General features: G+C 51.2%; 2 protein-coding genes across 7 annotated transcripts in view; both read left to right on the forward strand.

Moving 5' to 3' along the window:
* The window catches only part of ULK2 (unc-51 like autophagy activating kinase 2), a 45,869-nt gene extending 43,360 nt beyond the window's left edge, over positions 1 to 2,509 (forward strand). The window contains exon 28 of the mRNA XM_064166574.1: positions 80 to 2,509. Within this exon, the coding sequence (XP_064022644.1) occupies positions 80 to 147 (68 nt within the window). The 3' untranslated portion in view covers positions 148 to 2,509. The remainder of the gene's footprint in view (positions 1 to 79) is intronic.
* A 3,271-nt stretch (positions 2,510 to 5,780) lies between these two features.
* On the forward strand, positions 5,781 to 15,678 carry ALDH3A2 (aldehyde dehydrogenase 3 family member A2). 6 transcript variants are annotated; one of them, XM_064166042.1, is made up of 14 exons: positions 5,781 to 6,096; positions 6,255 to 6,336; positions 7,066 to 7,266; positions 8,185 to 8,358; positions 8,744 to 8,975; positions 9,083 to 9,168; positions 10,002 to 10,210; positions 10,374 to 10,491; positions 10,608 to 10,749; positions 10,951 to 11,117; positions 11,618 to 11,717; positions 12,379 to 12,614; positions 13,595 to 13,718; positions 14,005 to 15,678. In XM_064166042.1, exons 4-13 carry the CDS (start codon positions 8,197 to 8,199, stop codon positions 13,673 to 13,675), a joined length of 1,533 nt encoding a protein of 510 aa, XP_064022112.1. In that variant the 5' UTR covers positions 5,781 to 6,096; positions 6,255 to 6,336; positions 7,066 to 7,266; positions 8,185 to 8,196; the 3' UTR covers positions 13,676 to 13,718; positions 14,005 to 15,678. The 6 variants fall into 6 exon arrangements, with proteins under 6 accessions (XP_064022112.1, XP_064022111.1, XP_064022113.1 ...); XM_064166041.1 differs by lacking the exon at positions 7,066 to 7,266 and having other exon boundaries at positions 5,782 to 6,096; XM_064166043.1 differs by lacking the exons at positions 5,781 to 6,096; positions 6,255 to 6,336; positions 7,066 to 7,266 and adding an exon at positions 7,376 to 7,463.
* Positions 15,679 to 16,673: the final 995 nt, after the last annotated feature.

Here is a 16,673-nt window from a genome sequence, read left to right on the forward strand (position 1 = left end):
AAAGAGTGCAAATTACAGGGAATTTAATGCATTGGAAAATAACCCAAGGTCATCACCTCTGTTCTTTACCTCTCTGCAGATAAATCCAGCATCGAGCGAAGGCTTTCTGCACTTTGCTATAGCACCGTGGCTGTTTATGAGCAGTAGGAATCGCCTGAGGACCAGATGGTGTGAACATAAGGGACCACATCAGTGATACTGCACTTTTTTTTCACTACAGCTTAATTGTTGTCTTTGTTCTGCCCCACGTGGAAGATGATTCTTACATTTCTGTGGTGACTACCAAAGAAACAGCAGCATATTCAAAGAGGAGAAATTCCAAAAGTACATTTGCCTTACCGAGCCAGCAGCTCCTTTTTCGTCCTAGCAACAGAATTTAAAAGAATCTCTCTGCACATTTCAAACTGATCCTTTTCTCTCTGCTTTGACCTTGAATCATCAGGGTTGGGGTTTTTCCTCGTGAGAGAGGATTATTAAGAGTGGATCTTTCTGCATCAGGTACTAAAAGACATTTCCCTCCCCTTCAAAAGCTTGTGAAAAATGTTTTAAAGTTTCAGTGAAAATGTGGCAGAGTGAAGCTGGGAAACTCTTAACGACGTGCAAGTGCTGTTGGAAGCTTTTGGGGCAAAGCTGGCTTGTGTTGGAGTTCACATGTTGTGAAGATGGCTCAGCTTGTCACATGAAGGGATGGCAAGAGAGCGCTCTTTACACAGCAGGGAGAGATGGTCATGGAAGAAATTGCTCTCCATCTGTGCAAAATCCCCAGTGGCTTTTCAGCTGATGTGGATACAATTTGATGATCTTCTTCCAAAATATTTTCTTTTGCACTAATTTACTAAAGCAACTGTACATTCATTATTGAAGAACTATATATACAAAAAAAGAGAGAAAGAAGGCACAATGGACTTGGCTAAATTTTATTTCAGTGTACATAAAATTCTTTTCAGAATTTCAAATGTAGCTTCTAGAAGGACTTTCGAACCAACTGTACAAAAAAAAACCACCACAAAAAACAAAACTTGTATTCATGTGAACCTTTCCATTTTATACCTGTTTGTCTAATACTTGAGTAACTACTGCTCTGGACTCTCAGTAATAGCAATGTTGAGTTGCTGGTTGTTTGCTTTTTATATAGATTGGGTTGCATCTTCTGTTGTGCATGCAGTATGTGCATTAATGCCTGCAGTCTCTTAAGGGTGTAATGACAGTTCTCTGTAGTTTTGTTTTTTGGGCAGTATTACAAAAAATACTGTAAACTGAAAGGTTCTGCAAGGAACCATGCAAATCCAGAAAATAATGCTGGGATTTGAGATGCCAATACGTTGGTGTGGAGTATCTACATAGAGTGTGTGGGAAAAAAAACAAAACACCAAACCAGGATTATTTTGCTTGCATTTTTGGGGGAGAGGTGGGAAGCTTCATTTAGCCTTATAGGCACCATCATTTCAAGCATGCCATGAGATCATCAGGACAGTGATATGCAGAGTATTTAGGCGGATCAGGGGATCTAGTAGATGTCTGTAAATATCTGAGGGCTGGGGGTCAGGAAGGAAGGGATGGAGACAGCCTCTGCTCAGTTATGCCCTGTGATAGGACAAGGGGCATTGGATATAAACTACAGCACAGAAAGTTCCACCTCAACATGAGGAAGAACTTCTTGACTGTAAGTGTCAGAGCACTGGCACAGGCTCCTCAGAGAGGTTGTGGAGTCTCCTTCTCTGGGGACTTTCAAGTCCTGTCTGGATGTGTTCCTCTGTGACCTGTGCTAGATTCTGTGGTCCTGCTCTGGCAGGGGGGTTCGACCTGAAGATCTCCAGAGATCCCTTCCAACCCCTAACATCCTGCTAAATTCTGTGGTCCTGCTCTGGCAGAGGGGTTGGACACAAAGATCTCCAGAGGTCCATTTCAACCCCTAACATCCTGCTAGATTGTATGGTCCTGTTCTGGCAGGGGGGTTGGATGCAAAGATCTCCAGAGGTCCCTTCCAAACCCCTAACACCCTGTGATCAGCTTCTCTGGAAATGGTTCCTATATTTTATTTTTGGGACTTTTTTGTTTGTTTGTTGTTGTTTTATTACTCAACTGCTCGAATACTTGAATAAACCATTCTCCGGGACAAAATAAAACCCAAATCATTTTAATCCTTTTAAACACAGTGGTCTGAACTATTTGACAAGGTTGTACAGGGCTTACACATCAACAAAAACTATGATCTGAGTGTTGGGATAACCCTGTGTTTCCTTTCCTTTGACAAGAGTAATGTACTTTTTACCTTATTTATCTGTCTGAGATTCCAAGGGTTAATTTGCAAGTGTTTGTTTTTACAATGTTTGTATTTTTAGGTCTTTAATACGGTGTTTCTACCTCTCCTTTGTAATTGCATGCATCATTCTTGAAACTAGCTAATAACTCACTCAGCTGTTGCGTAATAGCCTTTTTATTATGGCCTGTATAAATGTATATTAAGGTAAAAATAAATACTGACACCAGAAGTGTTTCTATGGTAAAACTGAGTTGCGGCGTCTCTGTAACCAAAGGCCAGCAGAGGTAACTTAGCAAAACATCACAGCTCTGGTTAAAGCAGTTACCGAATGTTCCCCTCAGGCTACTGGATGTGCTACCAGGGCAGGATGAGGCAGCTTGATCCAGTTCCTTATCGCTGGGTAGCCCTGGCACAAAGTGTCCCTGTGTTTTGTTTTCCCTTGTTTTAGGAAAAGATTTTAGTCTGGGTGGACTTTTTTAATTATTATTTTATTTTTATACTTCCCCCCCCCCCTTGGATTTTTAGCTTTGGTGGTTTTTTAAGCTTTCAGGAGTTTCTAAGCTTTTTAAACTTTTTTACTCCTTTTTTTTTTTACCCTCCTTTGCCCCCCCCCCCCCCCCTTTTTTTTTTTTTTAGATTTTTTTTTAACCTTTTTTTTTCAAATGCTTACAATTTTTGTAAACTTGGATTTGAGAACAAATAAGGGAAGAAGGTTCCTGGGTAACAGCTGTCCCTTCTTTCAACAAGGTGCTTATTTGTTGCTTCTAGCGAAGAAGAGCTGCCTGGGCTGCCAAAACAGCATATACAGAGCTAATTGACAAAAGCTGGCACTGAAGTTACAATTTCTGGCCAAACACTACCAAAAATGGGCTTCATCCACCTTGCAGCTCCCATCCTCTCCCCAGCTGAGCTGCGCGGTGGCCACTGCTGTATTCCTTAGTTGTACTATCGAACTTCTGTCAAGTGATTGTTTAAAAATCCCCTGTGTTTGTGACTGGCACTTAAAGAGGATGAGGAAGCAGCGAGCAGAGAATGTTAATGATATGTCTGAACACGACTCTAGGAACAAAGCAGAAGCCTTAGTGTACAGGGCTAGGAGATAGGCTGCTTTGCCCAGCAACTCACTGCTGCTTGTTGGCTTTTCTTTTTTCTTTTTCTCAGGGTTCAAGCTCATTCTCCTTCCACTCCTGCCAGCAAGACTACAGCTGCACAAACAGGAGGAGAAGAAAAGGGCTATTCTTGTTCACTGCTTTCAGGAGGAGGAGACCAACGTTTGTGGCCCGTCTTTCTGCATAAACTCATTCCACAGAGATCCTGAAGCTCCCCACGCTGAACAGCAGGTGCTCGTTTCTACCAAATGCCCTTTTTTTTTAACCCAGCCTTTTTAAAGATAGAGTTTGAAAGGAGGGGTTTGATGTGCTGTTTTTCTAGCTCAGCTCTAGCATCTACTTGAGCACCACGTTCCATACGTGTGCCGCTCTCTCCATAGCGTATAATGGCAGCTGAGGAATCTAAACTGCGTTTTCATTCTGACACTTGTTGCTTTTATAAGTGAGAAGTTGAACTCAGCCCTTTCTCTCATACAAAGAACCAAATCTAGTTCATTTAACTTACAGCTAAGGTGCTACAAACCATTCTGAGAAGCAGTTTTCAGTTGAGAGGTGTGAGTTGTTCTGGGAACTCGCTGGGCATGGCATAGTTCTGCTTTCTCCTACTGTTACCATCATCACCTCTGGGTCTAGAGGCAGTAACTTGTTGCGATGCACTGGTGTGACAGCGCTGCGTGGTGCACAGCCCAGCTGTGCCCCAAAAGGAAAGCTTGTGTTTTTATCTAGAGCAAGAGAAGCTGGATATTGCTGCTTTCAAAGCTTGCTGAGGCTTTGAAATTCAGATTGGCTGGCTTCTGACCTGCCTCGTGACCTGCCTTTTTGATTCCAGCTTCCATTCCTATTTTTTTGCATGTTTTTGTTTAATTTTAAGGGTTTTTTTCCTTTTTTTATCTGCTTTGAACTCTGCTTGCCACTATCTTTTTTACTGTACGGGTTCTCTTTAAGTCTCGAAGCAAATCTCCTTTCATCCTGAACTTCCCTGTCCAACCTCAGCCATCTATGGCTTTTTAACAAGGTCCTACATAGCTCCTCCTGTCTGTAGAAGAGCGAAATACCTCTCAGTAACCTCTGTCTTCAGGTCTTTAAGTCAGTTGGAGCCCAGTCTAACTAAGTCTTGGCACTGCTTCTTCAGACAAACACCTTTTCAATAGGCTTTTGTATGTGGCAGGCTCCCCCCTCCTCTGGCTGCAAGCGAACCAAGTGCCAGCAGTGCTGTTGAGTCTTGTTGCAGTCTTTGTGCCAATCATTTTCATTGTTTCTTTGTGTGGCTTTCACATTTTCCATGGCCCCAGCTATGTCTACAATGCAGCCTACAGACCATGGCTCTGTAGGATACAGTATCTTGTTCTTGCAAATGTGAGATCAGCCTCAGCTTGCAAAACAAGTGATGCCATAAATGAACTCAGCTGTTTATTCGTGTAGGTTCCTTTACAGAATCGCAGAAACCTTTTAATTGGAAAAGACCTTCAAGACCATTCTCTACCAGGTCTGGAGCTAAACCATGTCCCTCAGCACCACATCTTTGCATCTTTTAAACAACCCTAGAGACAGGGATTCAACCATCTCCATGGGGAGCCTGTTACACTATTTGAGAACTCTTTCAGTGAAGAAGCTTTTTCTAATACCCAACCCAAACCTCCCCTGGCACAACATGAGGCCGTTTCCTCTCATCCTATCACTTGCTACTAGGGAGAAGAAACTTTGGTTATTAATCTTCTGTAGCCACTTTTATGGATGACTGCTGTCTGAGCATTGGTATCTGCCTATCTTCTTGTGCTACTGGCTGGATCGTGTGACTTTCACAAAGCACTTGCACCAGGCTAGGCAGATGTTCTAAGCAGAAAGTGAGGATTTTGGTCTCCAAGCATGGTATTTGACCTAAAAGACCATTTATTGATTAGCTGTGCTATTTGGTGTACTCTTGAAGCTAAATACTGCACAGCTTATCTTCCAAACCAAAGTCCTTCCCCAGGCTCTGCTGAAATCATTTGGAAGCAAGGCAAAGAACAGTGCAGGAGCCTGTCTCACCATGATGTCTGGATGTAACTGACTCCACGAGGAGAGTGAGGGCAAGGGTCTGTGAAGAATAGAGGGGAAAGGGAAGTCTCAAGCTCAGTTTCTCAATAAAAAGTATCTTGCTGCTGTGAGTCCTGGGGATTAGAGCATCCCCAGCACCATTTACTTCCCTACTCTGTAGTTGAGTTACTTTCACATAAATAGTTTCCTCCTTTATTGTTTCTTAGTGACTGGATAAAAATAGAAAATGCTGTCAGCTCCTTGGCGTGGGGAGCACACTGCAGACCATGCATTTCCCCGTGTGTTGTCCAGGCTATTTCATCTCACCCGAGATCCCACGCGTCCCTGGAATCCACGTGCCTCACTCAGCCGCTGCGGGGAGGCTCAAATGATCCTCTGCAAGGCTTACAACGCCCTCAGCCTTGTTTCTCCTCTGCAATTGGATAAAAGATGTCCCTAACAAGGACCAAAAGGGACAATCTCCCAGGCTGCAGCAGGCTCCTGCGCTCTCGTTTCTGCGAATGGCAGGTTTCTGTGAAAGTGTGCCACAGTACCAGCCTGCTGGCCACTGGGATGAAGTGGGAGCTGGATCTTCTGCCTCCTGCACAGGATGCCAAGCACAAGAAGCACTGCTGCAGCATGAAAACCCTCAGGTTGAAGGATGCGGGTTTTACAGGCTCTGGAGAACAGCCACTCTGGAAAACCCAGGTAAATAACTCCCTGCTCCTGCAGACATCCCCGAGTGAGTGTGGTGCCTGCCAAGGACGCGCTGCAGCACTGGTTCCTGGGGCACGATGTCCTACTGAGAGCTCAGACTTGGACTGCAGCGCATTAATTCCTTATGTAATTTTCCTTGGTCCCTGCAGACAGCACGGTGCCTGGACAGAGCTCCAACCTGCCCTGCGAGCAAGGATGCTGAGAGGATCAAGGAGAGCACTTTTGCATCAGGTAATACTCCTATAAGGAATATTCCCACATCATCTTGTATGCAAACTCAGCTCGGTTTTGCATACCACAATGCAAGGGCTCCATCGAGTCAAGCCCAGCCTGGTTTTCCTTCACGTTGCATCCTGCATGCCAGAATTGGCCATTGTTGTTCTCGTTCTTTTTCACGGCAGACTGTTGGCTGCCGAGGTTTGTGCAACCGCTTGTGAACTGCTCACGTGTGGAGCCCATGCGTCCTTAGCAAAGCCAACTGCCTCCAGGACAGCCAAGCCTTGTGCTCGGGGCAGTCATGGCCGAGCTGGAGGGCGCCCCTCAGCCCCAGCCCGACCCGGGGAAAGGGCATGAAAGTTTGGGGGGGAAGTGTGCCCACCCAGCGTCAGAGGGGTGTGGTGGGCAGGGATTGAAGCGGGCAAGGTTTCAGCTAGGAGCGTGGTTAGCGTGTCAGAAACGGTGGAACATGAACGACTCCAGAGGGACTGTTTTCAGCTAATCCCCTTACATGCCTTAGAACAAGTTGTGGCAGGACTATTCTTAACCGGAGCAAGCCCAGTTTTGTCTCAATTACTTTCCCTGCTTTTTTTGGCCTGTTTCCCACGCCAGTGCTGTCTCAAGGTTAATTCCACCTGGACAGGCTGTTCCTGGGCATCACTTCGCCTCCTCCAAAGCATCACCTGCGTTTTCCAGCCCTTGCTGGCCGGTTTTCCTCGACCGATTCATCTATTTTCTTCCCAGACGCGCCGGACTTGCCCGAAGGGCACCGTGGTCCCCTCCCCAGCGCTCGGGCTGGCTCGCAGGTGCCGCCCCAAGCCGAGGCGCTCGGAGAGCAGCGTTCGCTGCGCAGGGCAGACGGAGGGATGAGGCTGCCCCGTGCCCTTCTCCCCCCTAGAGACGGGAGCCGGAGGAGGCCTTTGCCCTTCCTCGAGATCTCACACGGTGCGCTTCTCTGCCCCACCTCAGCCAACCACACCCTGCTGGGCCCCAGTCAGCGTTAGGCTCGGTCCCGCCCTCGGTCCGGCGCACCGCCCGGGGCAGCCCACGGGACCCTGGCGCCTTCCCGAGCCGCTCCTGCAGCACAGCCCGCGGAGAGGCCGGCGGGAGCGAAGGACCTTCCGCCACCGGGGGGAAGCAAGGTGCCGCCGGCGCCCGGGGAAGGCTTTTCTGGCCCCACTGCTCCGGGGCCGGGGAACCGGAACCGGGCCCGGGCGGTGCCGGGGGGGAGGTCCCGGGGGGGGTCCCGGGGGGGCCGCAGCGCCCCGGGCCGCGCGCGCCCTCCGCTTCCGCTCCGAGCCCGCCTGGGGGGCGCGCGGCGCCGTCACGTGAGCGGAAGGCGGAAGCGGCGGAGGCGAGCGGGGGGCAGCGGCGGGGGCGGGCCCGGGGGGCGGAGGGGGCGCGGGGGCGGTTGCGCCTCCCGGCGGTGGTGGGACCCTCTCGGCGCTGGGAGAACCGCGTTCGGGGTCTGTCGCCTCCGCTCGGCTGGCGCTCAGGGGTCGGTGGTGTTCCTTGGAGGGGCCGCCTCCGCCCGGCCGCCTCCGCCCCGGCCTTGCCGGGTAGCGCTCGGTGCGCGGCCAGGCCGCTGTCCCTGACCTCCGCCCCGGCCCGGCCGCGGCTGCCGCTGTACTGACGTGTGCGCACAGTGCGCCCTATCAAACTTTCCTGACACACAAAACTGCCGCAAATCGTTTCGGGTGTCGGAAGGACTGAGCAGGGCTGGCAGCGAGCGGCAGCGGATTCCAGCCCTCGAGGTGGGGCTGCAGCGGTGGTTGAGCGTGGCCAGTGCTGGCGGGGAGGGTCCCTCTCCAGCTGTAGGAGGGGCGGCCCTGTCAGCTGAGGCTTGCTGCTCTCTCCCCACAGCGCTGAGCAGCCATGGAGAGGATGCAGCAGGTCGTGGGGCGGGCGAGAGCTGCTTTCAACTCGGGCCGGTGCCGCCCGCTGGAGTTCAGGATCCAGCAGCTGAAGGCTCTGGAGCGGATGGTGAAGGAGAAGGAGAAGGACATCCTGGCGGCCATCAAGGCAGATCTGCACAAGGTCTGGACTGGGAAGTTTCTTTAGTCATAGCTGTGCACCGACAGTGATCAGCATGGAAGGGCAAGTGGGGAGGCTGAGGGCTGCCTTTGCTGCTGTCTTTCATGGTGCTGTCTGTCACTGTGGCCTGCTGAGGTCTGCTGATACCATTGCTAAGGAGCTAGTCTGAGGTGGGACTGGAAAGGCAGGTCTTGGCTGTCAAGTTTTGCCTGCTGCCGTACCCTGAACTAACACCCACGCTGTCTTCTGTCAGGGATCCTCTGGGGCAGCACTGCCAGTATCAGGCACTTAAAACCAGCAGAATTTGCCTTGTTTCCCAGTGCTGCTGGGCTGGGAGTGGGAGGTGGGTACCTTTGCTGACCCCTCCCCGAGCTCCCTGTTGTTGCAGTGTGGGCACAATGCATACAGCCACGAGATCATGGGCGTGCTGGGAGAGCTGGCCCTGACCATGGAAAAGCTGTCATCCTGGGCAGCCCCTCAGCCTGTGAAGAAGAACCTGCTGACGATGCGGGATGAGGCCTTCATCCACTACGATCCACTGGGAGTGGTGCTGATCATCGGGGCCTGGAACTACCCTTTTGTCCTGGTCATGCAGCCTTTGGTTGGGGCCATCGCAGCAGGTGGGGACCTGCTTCAGCCCCTGTCCCTCCTGGGGCTGTGAGTGGGTACTGCAGGAGGAAGGAGAGGAGTGTGAGGGCTTAATGGCTGTGCTACATTTGTCTTGTAGGCAATGCTGTGGTGGTGAAGCCATCGGAGGTCAGTGAGAACACAGCTCAGCTGGTGGCTGATCTCCTCCCCCAGTACCTTGACCAGGTGAGTGTGGCCCCATTCCTGATGATATTGTCTTGAGGAAGTGTCTGGCATATATTTGAAAGGCTCACACAAGTTAGAGTCATATCAGTTGTCTACTTTCTGAAGCAGTAGGTAGAGGAGAAGCTGAATTAGTCCCAGAGCACAGGCACATTGGCATATTTTTCATGCCTTTGCATAACCTAATATGCTTATATAACATTGCTGCACCGTGACATTCCTTCTGACACTCAACACTGCGTGAAGAGGTGTGTGTATGTACCTCTCAGTGCAGTAGCTGCTTTCTCCTCTGCAGGGCTAGGAATGCCCCTAGGTGAGCACAAGTTTGTGCTGGATGCTGGCTGTGCCTGCCTCTTCCTGAAGATAGGGTGGCATTTACTCTGTAGCAGCATGTCCTGGATTTCCATGACCTGCTAAACTACACTGATAGCAGGATGTGTTGTTTCTTCTCTGCTTCTCTGGCAGCTCTGATATCTATTGCACTGGCACTGTGTCCCTAAGCTTGTTTCTCAGCACAGCCCCACTGGGAGCTTCCTCCAGGGACTTAGCATTTTTTTGGTGGCGGGTGAGAGCTGAGGAAGGAGGCAGCCCTCAGGACAATCCACAATCATATGTGCCCTGAATTTTAATCTGTGGGAGCAATTCCATGGCCTGAGTCTGCCCTGGCCAAAACCTCCATTTTTGTAATTCAAAAGAGACTTCACTTCAGGAGAAGGAGCAGAGCTTGTTTCTGTTCTCACATTTGTTCAGGTGTTTACACATCTCACAGGTGAGTCTGCTCCATGCGGACCCACTGCTTTAAATCACAGTGACCATAAAGCTTGTGTGCCCTGCAGGAGCTGTACCCTGTGGTCACTGGAGGAGTGCCTGAGACGACAGAGCTGCTGAAACAGAGATTTGATCACATCCTCTACACTGGCAACTCCACAGTGGGCAAAATCGTGATGGCAGCAGCAGCCAAGCACCTGACGCCTGTCACCCTGGAGCTGGGTGGGAAGAGTCCCTGCTACATCGACAAGGACTGCGACCTGGCTGTCGCCTGCAGGTCAGGCTCACGAAGCCCTTGGTGGGATCTGAGCGGTGGAACGGGGCAGGTGGACACCTGTGGGCTGTTGTGCCCAGACTGTGGGTGCCCTCGAGGTGCTTTCAGCTGGGCTGTGGGGTCTGAAGGGACTGAGCACGGAGAAAGCATCTCCCTTTGCCTGCAGGAGGATAACGTGGGGCAAGTACATGAACTGTGGGCAAACCTGCATCGCCCCTGACTACATCCTCTGTGACCCGTCCATTCAGAGCAAGGTGGTGGAGAACATCAAGGCCACTCTGCAGGTGAGCATGGAGTTCCTGGAGCCGTGGCAGTTGTTGCTGTTACAGTCCAGCTGTGAGGAGCTGTGGCTCTTGTGAAGGTCTGTTGAGCACTTGGGTTCTGCTGTGCCCTTTGGCAGGAGTTCTATGGGGCAGATGTGAAGTCCTCTCCTGATTACGAAAGGATCATCAACAAGCGCCACTTCAAGAGGATCCTGAGCTTGCTGGAAGGGCAGAAGATTGCTCATGGGGGAGAGACTGATGAGGCCTCCTGCTTCATAGGTACCTCTGGTAGCTGTTAGGGAGGGTAGGTGCAGGTTGGGACCTTAAGCTGTGGCAGCCTTTGCCTTCTGGGAGCTGCATGTGTCTGTGGCTTGCTTGGGGGGTGCTGGATGCAGGCAGCGCCCATCCGAGACGGGGTCCTGTGCTGGACGTCACCTTCTGTCCTGCTCACCCCATGTCTTGCCCTCCTCTTTCCCTCAGCGCCCACCATCCTCACTGACGTTTCTCCGGAGTCAAAGGTGATGGAGGAGGAAATCTTTGGACCAGTCCTCCCCATTGTTACTGTGAAGAGTGTGGATGAAGCCATTGAGTTCATCAACCGTCGGGAGAAGCCTCTTGCCCTGTACGTCTTCTCCAACAACAAGCAGGTAGGTCTGGGCTGTGCTCCCCGTGGAGGTGTCTGTGCAGTTCAGTGCTGAACGTGCCCCCCCACTTAGGCCTGACTCCCTGTGGAGTCTGTGTTGTGTCCTCTTTGCTTGTGAATCACAGCATGTGGCTCACAGGGCACCAGCAGTGTGCCCAGAGCTGCTGGAACTTCCCAGTCTCCTGCTGAAGTTCTTCATGTTTGCATAACTGTGTTAAAATGAATAAAATCCTGAATTTTCTCTTTGGGACCATGTAGTCTTTCATGATCAATTTAGTTACTTCTAATATACTCTTATGGAGGAGAGTTCCCAGGTTTCCATCTTTCCCATTCCTCCTCTGAGTGCCTTCTTTTTTGAATTAACGCTGCCTGAAGTCTACTCTGAGCTATCAGACAGAAAGGGAATTCAATGGGATGTGGGCTCATAGCTCTCCTCCTAGTCCTGCTCAGTTACACTGTCTGGTCTCTTCTGAACCTTTGTGTCTGTTTGCTTTCTTTTGCCAGTTAATCAAGAGAGTCATCTCAGAAACCTCCAGTGGAGGGGTTACTGGAAATGATGTCATCATGCATTTCTTTCTCTCCACCTTACCTTTCGGTGGTGTTGGTAAGTCACTGGAGCTCCTCAAGTGTTGTGATTGCTGCAGGGTGTGACTTGGGGAACAGGAGCAGATGGTTTGTGTCCAGGTACTCCAGTGCCTGTTAGAGCCAAAGGGCTTCTGTATAGCACCTCTCAATAATGAATTCTGGGAGTATGTTTGGATGATGCCCAAGGACGAAAACTTTTGAGCATGAACCAGCAATGCTCTGCTGCTGGGAGCAGCAGGAACTGTCCTGGAACTGAAAAAATTGAGGTGCACCCTGTAAAGCTCCTCAGGAGCCACTCACACCACCAGCTGGATCTCAGAGCTTTGGTGTGGTGCTTGAGAGGGAGCTAAATCCAAGGACGAGCTGGAGGTGCTCAGAGGTACAGCAAACTGCACACAGGAGCACAAGAGTGAAAAGAAGGTGGGGAGAGGAGGGATGGAGTATAAGTGGACATCTAGGAGACCGGGCAGTGATGCAGAGTGGGAGGATCAGTTGTGTTCTCTCTGCAGGAGCACAGAGGAGAAGCTGAGTAGTGAAGCAGATGCAGGGCGGGTTAGACACAGGCCCACTGGCAAGCAGCTGAATTTCTGTGCTGCTGCTTGTCCTGCTCGTGGCCTCTAGCGGCCAAAGGCTGGAGCGGCTGAGCCTGTGCTGTCAGCTGCCTGCCCTGTGTTCCTCAGGTAACAGCGGCATGGGAGCCTATCACGGGAAGCACAGCTTTGAGACCTTCTCCCACCGCCGTGCCTGCTTGATCAAGGATCTGAAGATGGAGGGGACAAACAGTCTCCGGTACCCCCCGAGCAGCCAAAAGAAGGTGGATTGGGCCAAGTTCTTCCTCTTGAAGCGGTTTAACAAGGGCCGAATTGGACTGGCTTTGTTGGCCCTGCTGGGGATTGTGGCAGCAGTGGTGCTGAAGGTGAGCTGTGGGCGTCTGCCGTCTGTGTGAGTGCATGGGCAAGTCTTCTGACCTTCTGCAAGCTCACTCTGCAGCTGCAGCCCTTCCTTAGAGCCTGCCCTGACTTTTCAGTCAAGGGACTGATGATATCTGGCCCACCTGAAATTGTCACCATCTGCTTCTCCCTCTTGCAAGTGGTATCTAGAATAGGAATGTCCTCAGGTCTCCTAGGCTACTGTGCCTCAGCAGGTGACAGCTGTGAGAAGCACCCTGTATGGTCAGAGGTTGGTGTTACGTAGCAGTGGATCCAATTCCAGGGCTTTCTTCAGCAGCACTGAGCTGCTCCACAGCCTAGCCCAAGTGGCTGCTGCTCCCTGGGGCACGCTGGGGAAGGGAGGTTGTGTGCTAATCCCAAAGGCCACGATGAGCTCTAGTTCCTCACTCCGTTGCAACTGCCATCTGATTTTCATTTCCTCCTCTGCTTCTGGTTGGATAGTGCAGAAGGGTGGGATGTCCTCCCTGCTCTGCAGGAGGCAGAATCCTGCCGGTGCTGGCTGGAGAACTTCAGATGCCCCCTTCAATAGAGGCATAAACTCTAAAATTCCAAGTGGGATTTCTGGTGGTTCTGTATGGCTGGTGGACCAGACACTATGTCTGCCTGTGCTGGTTGCCCCTTGCAAAGCTTAGCTGCTCGCCCCGCCCTGCCCTGCGGGTTCAGTAACTGACTTTGTGGAGCAGCCGCTGAGGGGACAGGAGGTGGCAGTGTAGGTCAGGACTCTGCCCTTCAGGCTGTTCTGCGGCGTTCGTGCTGCAAGATGTGCAGGAGCGCAGCAGGCCAGGAGAAGTAACCTACCTGCCTGCGTGTGTGAGCTCAGGAGAAAGCACAAGGGCCAGCAACTGGCTCAGGCCGTGGAGCAGCAGCCAGGCCGTGTCTAGGTGAATGGTTTCTCGGTGAAGGGAGAGGAACTCACAGCGTCTTGAAACCATTTGGGTTTTCTCAGAATCACCACTCTGAGCTGAAGAGAAAAGCCCTCTTGATTGTGCTGGCTGTGCAGAGGCTGGGCTGGCCCAGAGTGTGGTAAGGAGGAGCAGGTTTCAGAGCACTGCTGTGGCTGTCACAGTGAGGTAGGAGCTTTTTTCTTCTCCTGTGTGTAGAGCTGGTTTGAGACGGTGCAAAGCCACAGTAGAGTAGTGAACGTGGAGCCTGCAGAAGGTGCTCCCGGAGCCAGCGCACGGTGCTCTCCCTGGCAGCTCTCAGTGCTCCAGCAGTCAGTGCATGCCCAGGGGGCAGGAGGGCCCCGGGGAAGTCACCCTGAGTGAGGGGGCTTTGCTTCGGGCTGTTTTGGAAGGGGAGTTGGTTTTGTCTGAGCAAATCCTTCACAGGACCTTGGTGTTGTTTTTCCGTTCACAGATGGTTTGCCACTGAGGAGCGGAGGAGGCGCCGAGTGCAGGTCACACTCAGTGCTCACTTTGTGCCTGTTGCCTCGAGCTGGGAAGTCACTTTTTTTTTCTTTTGTGCTGGGTTCTTTCAGTGAGCTGCTGAGCACACAGCGTAGCCTTAGGGAGACACTAACCAGGAGAAAGCTCAGACTCCTGTTTACTAAACAGCCATGCTGAAACAGAGGGACCAGAGGTACGAGCTCCCGAAGGACTGCAGAGCAAGAAATACCAGCCCCTGCCTCCTCCCCATGCCGTGCAGACCCCTGCCCCCAGGGCCATGCACGCAGTCTTGCACCAAATCCCTCACCTGCCCTCAGTGACAAACAGGAGCTGAAGTTTCAGCTGTCGCTGGGGTTTTTCCCTGCAGTTTTCAGGCTGATCACAGATGGTCTTCTGTATGCTCTGGCCAGCCACCCTTTTGGTGACAAGTCTGAGACAGACTATGCTGACTGCTGCCAACAGTGGTGGTTATGAATAAACCCGGGGAGGTTCCCCTTGCACCTTTAATTGAGGTGAAATATTCATGGATCTCTGCAAACCAGAAGCATCCACAGATGGGATTCAGCCCTTTCTGGGGCTCTGGGTTTCATCCTGCGCCTGTCACAATTATTTGGCAGATAGAAAATGACCAAGATGATGGCTGCACTGCCTGTGCTCTGCTGATAAGAGTATCTAAAGCTGATACCAAAGAGCTTCCAGGCCTGCTCAGAGAAGTGAGGATCACAAAGTGCCCTGTGTGGGGTAGCCTAGGTGTGCATCTGAGCCACACACAGCTATTCAGTGGCTCCCTTGGTGAAACAGGGAAGAGAATCAGAAGGATCAAAGTGAGAAACCTTGCAGGCTGAGATGAAGACAGTTTAAGAGGTGAGCTGGAAGCTGTTTGTGCAAACAGATGAAGGAATGCATTGATTACTTCTCCTCAGCAGACAGGTGCTCATCCATCCCCAGGAGAGCAGGGCTCCAGTACACCTGGTGCTGATTTGTGCAGACATGCCAAAATTCTGTGTCCCCCCAACCTTCCTCTTCTTTGTCCCCTCAGCTTTTATCACTGAACACAAGGCCACTTGGTCTGAAATGTCTCTTTGATCAGCTGGAGTCAGCTCTCCCAGCCCTGTCCCCTCTCCAGTTCTTGCTGCTCCCCACTTACGCACTGGTGGGGTGAGAAATGGAGACCATGACACTGTGCCAGCACTGTCTAGCAACAGCTAAACCATGGGTGTGCTGCCAGCACGGCTCCAGTCCCAAATCCAAGCCACAGTGCCATCCTACTGAGTGACTGTGATGAAAATTAGCTCCATCCCAGCAAAACCAGTACAAACCTGCTCCTGGCCAGACTCCTCTGAGGGAAAGCAATTACTGAAAGACTCTGTACTCCTCTGTGTCCCAGCTTCGGGAGCTGCTGTGATCTTGCACTGGGAGGTAATATGGGGCTTGTTCTAGCTTGGGGAGAGGATGCTGGAGAAATTAAATTTGGAAAGGACCTGAGAAATAGTAATGTTTAAAGAAAATGTAAAGATTGTTATTAAATGCAATTGCTGACTATAGAGAATGACATGTACTCTGCAAGAGGTGGGATTTCTTCATGCTAAGCCTTTTTAATAATATATTTTGCAAGTACTAAATAAACACAGAATTTAAATAAGAACCTGAGCCTGGTAACTCCCTGCAGTCTCCTGAAGGATCCTCTCATCCTCTCCTGCTCTCTGCTCAGACATGGCTGGGTCAAACATCACACAGGTGTTGCAAGGTGCCTCTGATTCAATGCAGGTCCCTTGGCATGATGACCTCCTGCTTGCGAGGAAGGATCCTTCAGACCTCTGGCAGGACAGCACAAGCAGGCTGCCAAAGAGGTGCCTGGAATTAGGCAGGGCATGGGGTGTGGTGATGATGAGAGCTGTGGAGAAGATGGGCCGGTTCTTCTGGTGCAGAGGAGGGCCACAAAGGTGATCAGAGGGCTGGAGCACCTCTCCTACAAAGATAAACTGAAAGAATTGAAGCTGTTCAGCCTGGAGAGAGAAGGCCCTGGGGAGTCCTTAGGGCTGCATTTCAGTATCTGAAGGGGACCTATGGGAAGGCTGGGGAGAGACTCTTTAGAAGGGCCTGTGGTGATGGGACATGGGGCAGTGGATTGAAACTGAGGCAAGGGAGTTTAGATTGGATATCAGGAGGAAGTTCTTTACAGTGAGAGTGATAAAATACTGGAACGGGCTGCCCAGAGATGTGGTTGAGGCCACATACCTGGAGACATTAAAGATAAAACTTGATGTGGCCCTGGGCAGCCTGCTTTAGTTGGAGGTGTCCCTGCTGACTGCAGGGAAGTTGGACAAGATGGGAGTCCCTTCCAAGGCAATGCAGTCTGTGAATCCTGTCCTGTCCTGTGCAAATCTATGCCCTGATGCCTCCCCACCCACAGGCACTGCCCATGTGGGGTTTGTTAAATCCAGCTGACAGCATGAGCCATCTTTGTTGGCTGCAACAGGTTGAAAGCTCTCTCCTGGCCCTGTGCAGCCAACATGGGCAGAGTCTCAGAGTCTCCCAATCCAGCACAGGCAGCTGGACACGGCTGCCCAGGGCTTCCACGTTCCCAGTGCAAGGATGTATCTGGGTAAAAGGCCTTTTGTGTCTAGCAAGAGCCTGGGC

The sequence above is a fragment of the Pogoniulus pusillus genome, chromosome 27, assembly GCF_015220805.1.
Source record: "Pogoniulus pusillus isolate bPogPus1 chromosome 27, bPogPus1.pri, whole genome shotgun sequence".
NCBI classification, from domain to species: domain Eukaryota; kingdom Metazoa; phylum Chordata; class Aves; order Piciformes; family Lybiidae; genus Pogoniulus; species Pogoniulus pusillus.

Bases quoted from the DNA above. Each gene is read 5' to 3' on its own strand.
- ALDH3A2 (XM_064166042.1), top strand. From the start codon at position 8,197: ATGGAGAGGATGCAGCAGGTCGTGGGGCGGGCGAGAGCTGCTTTCAAC. The intron at 9,169-10,001 runs GTGAGTGTGGCC...TGTGCCCTGCAG, and splicing joins TCCCCCAGTACCTTGACCAG to GAGCTGTACCCTGTGGTCAC. The intron at 11,718-12,378 runs GTAAGTCACTGG...TGTGTTCCTCAG, and splicing joins CTTACCTTTCGGTGGTGTTG to GTAACAGCGGCATGGGAGCC.